Below are 12,937 nucleotides of genomic sequence, written 5' to 3'. Positions count from 1 at the left end.
TACATAAGGAGAGCCGCGGCCCTTGCCGCGTCTCACAACGATCCCGGTGGTTTCTTTGGGTATCCTCATATCCGAAATCTACCTAGAATAGCCCTCTCTCTTTTTGTTATAATTTCTGTTTAGTTTTGAATGCTTTTTCTGTGAATTCGAGTATGAGAGCGTTCAGCTTTTGCTTAATTAATTTTCTGTGCTGGAGCCAGAGCCAAGGAAAATAAATAAAGTTGCACACGAGGCTTTTAAGACTAGCTGAAAAATGGAAAATGCCAAATGAGAAAAGGAAAAGCACCGAAACGAAGCGGAAAAATTCGTGGCCAGCGGGCAGGTGGGGGGAAATTTTCGGGGCATACTCGCACTCGAAAATGTATGCCAGTCATTGTGCGAATGATTGATATAAAAATACATGCACCGTGTGTCTGGCAGCTGCCATAAAAAACTTACCTGTGAATAAACATGTGTACACATCGGATATATATATCTCATATCCCTGGAATATATTGTGTATAGTACTCAAGACTCTAATGAGCCATTCAAATGGCGTAATATTCCTGGAGAAATTCGTTTCCAATCGATGATCTAATGAGCGGAGTGGAGAGTGAATAATGCAGCAGGAAAAATGAATCAATCATAATTGAATTCATAATTTATGTTAACGCTTTAATGGCGAATGCAAGGCGAGTATTGTACTGGAATTTATGAATCATGAATCAAGATTCAATCTTCTGTTTTGGTAATCAAGGAAATGAACGTACTTGTGGGTGTGGGTGGAAAAAAAGAGGAAATTTCATGACGCATTTGCTTTTTGCTTTTGATTGAATATTGACCATGCCAGGGACATTGAATAAGTGGATAAAGTTAATCCCTATCATAGCAAGGGAATTCCCTTGAATGATCATTCGGCGACTTTCGCAGCGGGGGAAACTCATTCTTCTGGCCTAAATGATTCATTTGTGTCGCATTCCCATTCGGAGGCTCATTTATTTCGAGGAACCCTGACCTGAATCGATCTGGATAAGCGGCCACAAATGACAGGTTACACGAGAGCCCCGTCTGCAAAGGCTGCAGCAAAGCAGCAGACTCTTTGTCTTCCTTGAGAGTCAAAATGATTCAAGGCCTCCCGACATTCGAACCTCAGCTTTGAGTAAAAATCAGAGGCAGAGTGAATGGAGGGAAGAGCTCTCCCCCGTCTGAAATGAACACTCTGACGCTGGCAAAAGCTGAATCATCAGGGATGGATCCCTATCCCTCCATTCCGATAATTAAATAGAAATGCAAATGCGGTGGGGGAGGGCGCCACATATCCGAAAATGGAGCTACTCGAATGGATTCTCTGTTGGCTCGTTATAATGAAAATTCATAATCTTCTGCTCGGTCAATGGACCACACGAAAAGAAAAACACACACACACACACACACGGGCGAATCCCCACGCGAATGGGAAATGGAAAATGGAAAATGGAAAATGAGAAGATAACTGTAGAGTGGAGCAGAGTGGAGCATATGGAATGCGCCAGGGATACGAATACGGAAGGGTTATGGCCATGGGATATCGGATATGGTAGGGTTATGGGTGGAGAAATGGATTCCAATGCCACGATGTGGGGATGCGTAATGAACTCGTTCGCAACGCTCTTCCCTCTCCACCGTTGGGGCTATGTGGTGCTTTTTTTCTGGCTTTTGCCGAGAGCTGCAAGACCCCGGCCTCCATTTCCCCGCCACACTTCGATGTCCACTGTTCACAGATAGCGCGCCACGCTGCACACACCACTCGCATTGTCATATTGTGATTGTGTTGCCCGACAGTCCACCGTATGGCACAGTGGTCAAAGGTCACACAAAAAATCGATAGACTCCAAGTACATTTGTGTTTATCGAATGTGAAAATCATGATCTGCCTCGGACACAAAAGTGGTTTTGAGAGATAGTTTTTCTAGTATTGTTTCGAGAATAATGGATATCCGTTGATGCCGAAACCAATGCCGGAAACCTTTAAAAAAAATATATATAAATCAGACAGTTTATGTGAAATGTTTAATATTCTTGAAGTTTCCTTCAATACTATGTCTAAAAATGTCTGGACACAGCTGTTTACATTTGAATACTTTAAGCACTTATTTGGTAGCCTAGGAATAGATTTGATCTTTGCTGTAAAGACAGGAAAATACCTCAGAAGTTTATCCAGTAATTCTTAGAAATCCCTCTGTTTTGAACACTCCCTGGACCTGGACCAAAAACCTTGAGTATTCCAACTGTTAGATTGGAACTCGATATTCAATCATAAAACGCATGATCCTTAAAGCAGGCTTTCATGTATGGTTTTTGGTCCAAAGTTCCATATTATTTGTCCCACTGTGGCCACTCCATGGACTGCCCTCTGGGCAACAATGGACACACCATATTGTTGCTGTTGTTGCAAGTAATTATTGTCTGTTGCTGTTGTCATTGTTGTAGTTGTAGTTGTTGTTGTTGTAGTTATCATCCGGATGTGTCACTGTGTGCATATAAATCGCATTTAATTTATTGTAAATCGGATTAAATTACCAAATGTTGCACGCACTCACGAAACCGTAGAGAGGGACAGAGCGAAACAGAGGTGGAGAGAAGTGAGTTAATATGTGGGTGCTGCCACAAGGTACACACACACACATACGAGACATGGAGACACATACACACACATGGTTGATTCAATGCAATGGCCTATAACTACTCCTGAACATAGTCCCATGCCCCATGCGCCGTGCGCCATGCCCCAAGCACCATGCTGTGTCTGCACACAAGTTAAATCTTTAAATATGCAACAGCTTCTGGGCCAAACGAGGCAAGCGCAAAGACCCATTAAATGTGGCCAAAAGCGGCTTATTAACTAAACAAACCAAAGGGAGAACGAGCATTTGTCTCTCCCTTTGTGCCTGTGGAGTGCTGGTCTGTGCTGTTCTGTGCTGTGCTGTGCTCCTCTCAAATGGAAGGAATGACAAAGAAACAACTGCAAAGTCCTTCATAATAGTACGAGTACTCGCCAAACGACACATGACACACATAAGACCCCCAAAAAGCTACCGAGAAACACACTGAAAATGTGAAATAAAAGATGAAGTTTACTCTTTTCGCTTTTCCTCGATGCCGAAAGGAGTCTGCTTTCCTTTGTGCCCTCAAAGTGGCCGCTGAGAGAAGTGGAGGAGGAATGAAACATATTTTTGTAGAAACAGAGAACTAAACTTCATTTGGCTGGGATCTGGGGCAGGGAAAAGTGGAAAGATATGAACGGATTTCTATATTTTCTATACAGTTATACTACTTTTATGGGCTATATCGACTGGGCTTTTAATCAAGAATATATATACTTTACGGGGTCCACAAAATGATGTATCTCTAATCTCTTAGATTCCAGTAATATCATACAATTTATTTGGAACTTAATCCGCAAAAGATTCCTATTGAAGCATCCATGAGTGGATGAATCCTGAAGATAACCACGGACAGAGGTCCTATGGACCCTCGACCGTGCCCTGTGGACTCTCTCTAATGTCTGTTCCAGTCCACAGGCTACAGGCTGTAGGCAGTTGAGCCAATGAGAAAGATGTCATGCTGGGCGAGCAATTTCACACTTTCACACTTTGATTCGCAATTAACCGGTGGACTCTCCGCCGTACGGACACGGCCTTTTGCTGGCATCGTGTGGGAACTGGACAAAGGGAATGCAAATATCCGGGATCTGTAATCCGTAGTCCGCAATCCGTAATCGTATCTGTTAATGCACATTTCCGCGGCTCATAAACGAATGTGGCGAAGGGATGGAAGAAATCAGAGAGAACTTGAAAGAACTTTAAGTAAAACTCAAGTGGACCCCAGACCCAGGCATGGCTACCATTTGGCAATCGTATTGTTCAGATAGCAATCGCCGGGGCTTTGAAGTGCTGACCGGGTCCATTAAGCTCTCAACACGATCCCGAAAATCTGCCAACAACATCTGAATCTTGTTGTCCGTTTCCCTCTACCTCGGCATCGACATGTGCATTTGCATCTTTATCTGCCACTGCCGCTGCCATTGATTGTTTTCTTTCGCTTTGTATCTCCTCCAGCCTGCGAGTGCCATCCGATCGGTTCGTCTGGTAAGATCTGCAACAGCACCAGCGGTCAATGTCCCTGCAAGGACGGAGTCACCGGACTGACCTGCAACCGATGTGCACGTGGCTATCAACAGAGTCGCTCCCATATTGCCCCATGCATTAGTGAGTACAGAATATACAATATACAATATCCTATATACTTTCTTTAATCGATCCCAAGTTCTGATCTTTAAACCTATTCCCATCACAAATATTCACTCTTTCCCCATGGATCTACAACACTCTATTCCACAGAGCAACCTCCGCGCATGATCAACATGTTGGACACACAGAATACCGCACCGGAACCGGATGAAGCCTCCCCAGACGTTGCCAATAATCGTGGCGGCGCCTCCGCATCGGCGGCCGCCCAGTCCCCATACTACCGCACCGAGGGCGGCAGGGGTAAGTAAGTGCTCTCCTCTCATATCCATATCTATCTGTTGTTGTGTGCTAACACCCCCGCCAAACCATCCAACAAACCACCCACCAAACCACCCACCAATCAAACACCTATGCTGTTCCCAACCAATCCAATCTAAGCATTCATCCGTGGGATCCTTCTGGATGCCCTGCTTCCTTCCTGCAACTACTGAATGTACACTGGATGCCCTGCTTCCACTGTAGTTTTACAGTGGATACCCTGCTTGCTTCCACCAACTGTTAAATAACATTGGATATCGCTGTTGTTCTAACAGTGGCAGCCAGGGTTAACAGCCTGTTACTGCTCTCCGTTAACAGCCTGTGGCTTAGCGGTCTCTCTCTCACGATCCACACGCCTCTCGAACGGGCAGCGAGTATTCCTTCGTCTCTCTTTCCACTCATCGAATGGCCACTGTCCGCGTTGAAAGTTTCCTCTGGCGCTTTCCTCAACGCTTTTGTAATCCTCTCAAATGGGTGAGAAAACACAAATCCGCTAAAGTGCAGTCGGTTGTCGGTTTTCCGGCGCAAAACAAAGAGTACAACAACCAGGAGGAGTAGGACAGACCGAGAGCTTGTGTTGAATGGAGAGACAACGGCACTTAACAGACAACGCAAATGTTTGCACGCAACTTTTAGTTACAGTTACCAGTAAAAAAAAAAAAATAATACAAAAAAAACACCCAGGAGAGTGGGGATGCGGATGGGGATGCAACAAGCAAACAAAATGCGCCACGCAGCATAAATCATACTCTAAGCTTCGTTCTCCTCTCGCTCTCTAGAGCTCTCACTCCCACTCCCACTCGCACTCGCATTCCCACTCTCCGAGGTGGCGCGTGCTCAAGTAAAAGCTAAACAAACTTTTCACTAAAGCGCCAAAAAAACAGCACCAGCAGCAACATCAGGAGAGAGAGCGAAGAGAGCACCCCAAACAAGAGAGAAAGGCTTGCCAAAGACGAACCGAGGCTTTTGATACCCTTGCAGATCCCAAGAATACGTAATTCCATATGGCATTGGATGCTTTCAGACCCATTTAGGGGCTTATGAAATGTCCATATTTGGAAAGTCTTCACTTCGGATAGCATCAATTTGCTGTGTCAAGCCCAAGCAACGTGTATTTTTGTTTGCTCTCTTGGGAGCGACTGTATAGAATCTTTGGACCGACTCCTGGGATCGACGCAGGAGACCAAGGCATTGACGAAAAGAGGCTAAGGATATCCCACTTGAAATGGAATGTGTTCCCCGATGCAATATCTTGCTATTTTAAAGTCTTTGCTCTAAAGCACCTATCTTTTTTGCTTTGCAGCAAATCATAATACCTTCTGCAAAGGGCATATACCTACAAGGAAAGACCGAAAGAAAGAGCAGCGGCAAACAGTATAGATAGAATGACAGAGAGCAGGCGAAAACTTCGCAAAGCAAATGTATTAAAAAAGTTTTTTATTTAATTTTCCATGAATAAGCTGCAGCCAGAGCAGTGGCAGTGGCAGCATACTTTTTAGCCCCACTGTGACCGACCAGTGTTGCCAAGCGGCGCCGCTAATTGCCACAAACTATTTGCTTAGGCGGCGGGGATATCGGTGGGAACAGCTCTGCAACACTGCAGGGGCTTTAAGTAGGAGATGGACTGGCCTCACTAAATACATAGAGGGTGGGGAGTGGCATTGCTGGATTGAGGGAGTGGATTGGGTACAATGACAAATTGACTGAACGGTTAAGCAGCCGCAGAAAATGCAGCATTGACGATAATCACAATCGAGTCACACTGTCATCAAAGGACTCAAAGGACCCAAAGGGAGAGGAAGGATTTACAGAGCTTAAGCGATTGGCTGTTGAGTAAGCTTTGATCAGAGCAGATTTGAAGGGGTTCTGTGTACAAATAAATGGCGTTGTGGCATCCCATGGAATGGCACCCAAAATAGTTATGGTGGAACATTTTCTTGCAGCTTGAGAAGAGCTGTTGCCAGAGTTTCACTTGAGATTCTATGGGAAATAGTTCCATTTGGGATAAACAGATATGTACAATTTTAAAGCGATCAACAACTATGCTTCCCTGGGCTCTTCGAAGTAGTTTTTCCATATTTCTTTCCATATATAGTGCATCCCATAGTGCAACACCCAAACACTATACCATCTAATGGCCTTAATTAAATGTCAACTGAAAGTAGTTAGAGCTGGAGTTAGCCAAAACCAACAGCCAGCCGAACTTGCAGTGGAACTTGCAGGAAACTTGCTGGGTGCCGAGTCCTTGCCCAACAGGGATCGATTCCAGTGGCTTCCCCAGGCTGCAATTGCCGCATATCAAGTGGCACCGAGGATGCTGAAGGACCAACTATCCATCGCTATCCATCATGCCGAAAATGCAAATCAAGCAACAGTACACGGGGCCTACGGATGGGGGCTAATGTTTAAAGAGGCCGACCCCCCAGTTAAATTTATTTGTCAAACGGCAAAGAAAAGCGCAAGTTGGAAAAGCTGTCGGTGGGGAAGTTTGGCTTTGGTTTGGTTCGTTTTCTTGTAACCAAGAACTCAGTTAGGCAAATGGACACAGAGTCAGACACAGGACACGCATAGACATGCATAGACGAGGCGAGACGAGACGCAACGAGAGGCACGGCGCAAAAAGTTCGTCCTTCTCCCATTGAATGTGCCACACAGTGTGTGTGTGTGTGTGCTGTGAGCGATGCAGGGGTTGTGGCAACCAAAACCGAAGGCTCTCCCCCTCGGCCTGCCCCCGTCTCGCACCACTCGGCAGGCGAACATGAATGTTAATTATGAATTTATAATTTGATAATCTTATTAAATTAATTTCAGATTCTGTTCGAGTTTGAGTCAATTTAAAGTTAGTCGGAAGGAGGTGCCGTGCCCCGGGCCGTGGGGGGTCGTGGGTCAATTTTAATGTCATGTTAATTTGATGCTGAGCAAATTTATGGCTGATTTTCAGTTTGTGTGGGTGGGAAAGTCAATCAAAATGAGAGGCAAAAACTGATTGACAGACAGGGGAAGTCTATTTAAATAGTGCCGAATCTTTAAGTCCCATCTGATAAATATTTCATTGATGTTTGGCTTTCATAAAATGCATTATCAGTAGCCTCCTGTCTGGGGCTTTTCGTTCTCGTATACATATGTATTTTCGGTTGGGGCGTGGGGCGTGGCTAATGATCTTTAAATGACGGCGATAAATATCGTTTGGCCACTAAGTGCATAGACGAGGAAATTCCCCCAAAGTCGGGCCAACCAAACGCCATAAATAGCCAAAGAAAAGCCCCATTTGCAATTAAATCTATCGATCGACTCCATCGATTCTGCCTCAGCCTCATTTAATACACATCTGTATGCCACGAAGTGGTTCGCGTTGCCTGCCTCCAATTGTGTCACGTTTGCTTTGACATTGCGATCGATCGATGGCAATGCAAATTGCAATTCGCAGCAAAAACAAAACCAAAAAAACATTCGGGCTAATTTTAGTCGCCACAAAAGTCGGCCCCGAGGCACGAAAGCAAAACAACAGAAAGCGGTGTGGCATGGGGCGGGCACGGGGCGGGCACGGGGCGGGCAAGGGGCGGAACGGGGCAGGGCAGACTTAATGTAAAATTGATCGAGCAGTCTTTGGGGCTGATGTGTTCTGGTGTTTTCTGCTAATTGGCATTGGCCATAAAGACATAAATTTCGCAATTAAATTGTAAACACACAAGAGTGGAATGCCAATGCCCCTCCAACGGAAGGGCAAGGGGTAAGGCGATGGGCAAGGGCAAGGGCGAGGGCGAGGGGTGCATTCAGGGAGCAAAAAGGAAACAATAAAATTGTGGGCTATGCTTATGTACTCCATTGAGAATCCTATCCACCATTAATTACCAGTACAGCACCGATACCCCCATTGCTTTCTCCATTCAGCTTCATTTCATGGTTGGATCGTATACATATGTATATGTATATTCGATCAATATATTCCATTCCATTGCTAATTTGGATACGCTCTATATGTTTTTAGAATGCGGCAAATGCAAAGTAAGCACCAAAAGGTTAAATCTCAACAAGTTCTGCAAAAGAGACTACGGTAAGAGTTCGATAGCAGCTCGATAACTGCCACAAGGCGATAGCATATCGATATACATTTATCCTTATCCTCTGCAGCAATAATGGCCAAAGTAATTGGTCGCGATACGAGCAGCGAGGCGGCCAGCAGGGAGCAGGCGCATCGACGCGCAATGGATCCCGCGGACGTGGACTACGAAATGGATCAGGATCCGGGGGCGGGGGCGGTGGACGAGTACGAGTTTCAGGCGGCGGGGGCGGACTATCCCAACGACAGCGAGACGGTGCGGTACGATCTGCAAATCCAGGCCGTATTCAAGCGCACCAAATCAGGTCCTGGGAGCAGCAGCGGGGGGATCGGCGCATATGGAATGCCGAATACAATGCTAAAACGAGGTCCTATGACCTGGATCATACCGATTAAGAATCTGGAGTGTCGCTGCCCCAAGATCAGAGTAAACAGGTAAGAGACAGAGAGAGAGAGAGAGGTAGTTTTCGGTTTGTTAACGTCTCTAATTTGCAGATCCTATTTGATCTTGGGACGGGACTCGGAGGCGCCACCAGGGTATCTGGGCATTGGGCCGCACTCGATAGTTATCGAATGGAAGGAGGACTGGTATCGGCGCATGAAGCGTCTGCAGAGGAGAGCGCGCACCTGTGCGTAATCCGTAATCCCTTCCAAGCCAAGCCAAGCCAAGCCATCTATAAACCATCTAAAAGCCATCTCTGTTTTGTGTCCCTATCTTGTCCTTTCCCCATGTGTAGAATCTAGAGCTACGTTTAAGAAATGAAAGGAAAGAGCAGCGTCAGCAGCAGCAGAACGGTAATCAAATTGAAAGAATATCAAATCTATTATTGTTTTTTTTTTTGATGATCAAAACCAGATTTTGTAGCAGTTTAAGATCAAATTAGCGATATTTAATTTATTTAATTGTTATGAAACACAATCCGAGCAACACACACACGAAAGTATCTATATGTATATGTAATCTATGTAATCTATATACCTTATACGATTTGTATTATTTTTTGGTAAGATATAAGATTCCTGTCAGCCCAGTCTAAGCATTTGTGAACAATTAATGGAGCAGAATAAGTTTCAACAAGTGAATGGAACACGTATAAGCAATAATTTATAATTTAAGAATTACTTCGATGCATGTCCAAGCTATGTCCCAGGAAGATCGCTAACTTTGTGAGAGCATCTGGATGGGATAATTGCTGACAGGAAGTCTCACAACGCAGGAAGGGAAGAGCCTAAGCGGTATCACAACGGGCCGGAACCGGCCTAAATGTGACGGGCTCCGAGCGAGCCCGGAAGCCGCCTCAACCTAACCTAACCTAACCTACTTCGATGCATGCATGACTCACAACAACAGATTAAACTTAAATATGACTCGAAAATCATAATAAATAGATATTGTACAGTGCGAAAAACTCGTTTGGTTTCATTTTCATTTGAATTTCATTTTGAAATGCTAACGGTGGGCGGGAAATTATTACAGCTATATGGCAGCATTATCATCTATCGAACAATGATATCGAGTATTCATCTTTATTTCACGATGTGGCATCACTATCAAGTATCGTGCGATTGTATCGATTACTAATCTGTATTTCACAGTGTGGCAACTCTGGCCTTGAAGTGTTGAGTGACGTCGTGTCAAGAATTTCCCCCGAAAAGTTGTTTGGTCTATTCTGCAGGACATATATGTCTTCTTATGGCCGTGTTCGTGCTTGTGTTTGTTCATCAATTTAAATTCCATTAAAAATGGTATATTCATGTAGAATGGTATCTTCGCATAGTATTTTCCAGTATATGTTAGGACGATCCAATGCACCAATGTAGAAACCGTGTAGAAATGCCATCGTTTGTCATCAAAATCTCAATTTGTTCAAACATGTCGGAAAAAAAAGCATGTCAAAAGTGGATAACGAAGGTTTTTCACGCTGGCGCTTCCATGGGGCTTATATGAAAAAACGGGCAAAAATGTTTGAAACGTACAAAATTCCCCTTCAGGTGTCGCCTTTTATAATAACATGAAAATGTAGTTAGTATGTAGGAATATGTAGTTATTGTGTAGTTACCATGGGAGGAAATTAATTTAGTGGACATTTTTGTTGGCCTGTTTTGCTTAAACCTTATTTTATAAACAATGCAAAAAGGATGAGAACTTGTAAGGATGTAATAACTGGATAAAATAATGAGTTCAGAGCTGAGGGTCTTAGCTAGCTGGTAATATTCAACCGAATATCAAAAACGATAGATATGATGCAACTTGAATAAAAATAGTTCGTTATTTTATTTATACATAAATAAATAAATAAAAACAATATGTCAAACAGAGAAAATGGCTGTCCAGTCACTGTCCAGTGATGCCCGCCACATCACTTGTTGCTCCGCTGCAAAACTATTCACAACCATTCGGCTCCTACATTCCCGCCGCCCCAGAGGCGAGTAGTATGTCAAGGGATGCATCTGTTGGGACGAATTTGGGGTGCATGAGAAGTAATTTGAATACCGCGATGATGAGATACTGGTACAAGAAATTATTCCTCAGACTAGATCGAAAAGTTTTGTATTTAATTGGCTTACTTTGTCATGCGCCACTTTAGAAACAGGATACTCTAGCTAGACCCCTATGCAAAGTAGGGGATGCTCCAGGATATGCAAAACTCACAGCAATAATCAATTCTTCACATTGTATAATTCGTTTAATTGTGTATAGTCTGCTTTTAGGACTAATTTATTGAGCTTAATGCAACCAAACCTTTTGGTAAATATAACTGAGAATATGAATATTCCTTAGAAAATATTGAATGACTATTTCGATCATCGAGAGTATGTCTAGATTAAATTTAATTAATTTTCCTATAAAAGTGATTCCTAAACTGCTTTTAAAATGTGTATAAAACTGTAACAAGATATAATATCGGATTAGATGACAGCACCAAATGGGATACCAGTCCAAAAAATACAAATTAATTCATCGATTTAATTGTATTTATTGTAAGAAAGCTGTTGCGCCTATGATATGCCCAGTATTCACATAAAATACAAATAAAATAAAATAAATAAAATAAAAATAGCTGCATACTGTCGAAAATTTTGTGAACTGTATTGGGCAAGCTATCAGAAATACTCCAGAAAGCTACGAATATAGGGTATAAAAGCAAAACACAACGAAAACTAAACAAAGAGAAACAACAATAGAAATGTTGTACATTCATCATAATTTGCTCACGCTTGAGGCATTGCCGGCACCCTACAGAAAGTATTCTTATTTATTACAGAACTTTGTAGCGCTGATAATAATATATATAGTATTAATTCTTGATCAGAATCGGAACTATCCTTCAGGCTTATTGTTCAGGTATTAGAGCAGTCGGAAGTCGAGATGGGATTGTAAGACCTTCCCTGGTAAAGTGTGGAATATGTTCTCATGTTGTCTGTTTCCCTTCAGAGAATCTGTAGTTCTTGAGATGGTATCTCAACTGGCAGGATCCCTAAAAAGAAAAGCTATAGCAATCGAAGAGTTAAAACTCTTAGGGTTGTTTTTCCTTCTGGTTAATTGTTTATTTGCGTTATTTTTCTTCTTCTGGCTCGGCAGTGGCATAAACACGATTGGATTTCGAGGCGGTCACAAAGTCCTATAAAATGTATCACTTTGTTTATGTCTCGAGAAACGATGTCGTCAAATTATATGTACACTACGGTGGCAGATAGAGAATTGGGTTACTAATTCCATTAAATAAGCATAAGCACTTTGTTTTCTTTGAATACATATTTAAATATCGGGTTGTTCCTTGGCTTGGGTGAGTGGTATCCAACGAACAGATCTAGAACCTCTGTTTCTTAAACACGCCCTAAGAAAGGATTGGATGTGAATTCGTTTTGAGTGACAAGAGATTGCAAAAAAGCAAGCTAAATATAAATTCCAATAAGTTTGTAACTAAATAAATATAATGCCCAGCCATTATTTGCACTGAGAACAAACATCTGGATCCGCAAAGTAAATAAATAAAGACCCAAAGTTGGAAAGAAACCTAATATCCAGCTCGACCAGCTTATATAAACTATATACTAGCTACTATATACATATGTATAAATGATTCAACTTGGCTGGCAAATGCAATTACTCGTTCATGGGTGCATTGGACAAGCTTAGTAGAAAGAGTATGTATTTCTATTAAAACGATGCATTGAACCTTCATTAAAATGTAGAAATTGTTGTTGAAACATCTTTGAAATTTTTAAATTTTCTACAAAAACTGTTTTTAATGATTATTTTTATTGAAATTTCTATATATGATGTTGAAACTTAAATTAATAATGGCAATTTCTTGTATGTGAGTTTCTCTTATGTCTGTAGAAGTCT

General features: G+C 42.7%; 1 protein-coding gene across 2 annotated transcripts in view; it reads left to right on the top strand.

Annotated features, from left to right (window-relative positions):
- Positions 1–9,223, top strand: part of LOC108162800 (netrin-A) — a 44,720-nt gene extending 35,497 nt beyond the window's left edge. Inside the window, exons 3-7 of one of the 2 annotated variants that reach the window (XM_017297707.2) lie at positions 4,077–4,226; positions 4,359–4,508; positions 8,515–8,580; positions 8,658–9,021; positions 9,082–9,223. In XM_017297707.2, the coding sequence (XP_017153196.1) occupies positions 4,077–4,226; positions 4,359–4,508; positions 8,515–8,580; positions 8,658–9,021; positions 9,082–9,223 (872 nt within the window). Of the gene's footprint in view, positions 1–4,076; positions 4,227–4,358; positions 4,513–8,514; positions 8,581–8,657; positions 9,022–9,081 lie in introns of both variants that reach the window. The other variant, XM_017297715.2, reaches the window with a different exon arrangement.
- Positions 9,224–12,937: the final 3,714 nt, after the last annotated feature.

Source organism: Drosophila miranda, chromosome XL, assembly GCF_003369915.1.
Source record: "Drosophila miranda strain MSH22 chromosome XL, D.miranda_PacBio2.1, whole genome shotgun sequence".
In the NCBI taxonomy this organism is placed as follows: Eukaryota; Metazoa; Arthropoda; class Insecta; order Diptera; family Drosophilidae; genus Drosophila; species Drosophila miranda.
Note: the sequence above shows the minus strand (reverse complement) of the source record. Positions and strands in the feature narration are given on the sequence as shown.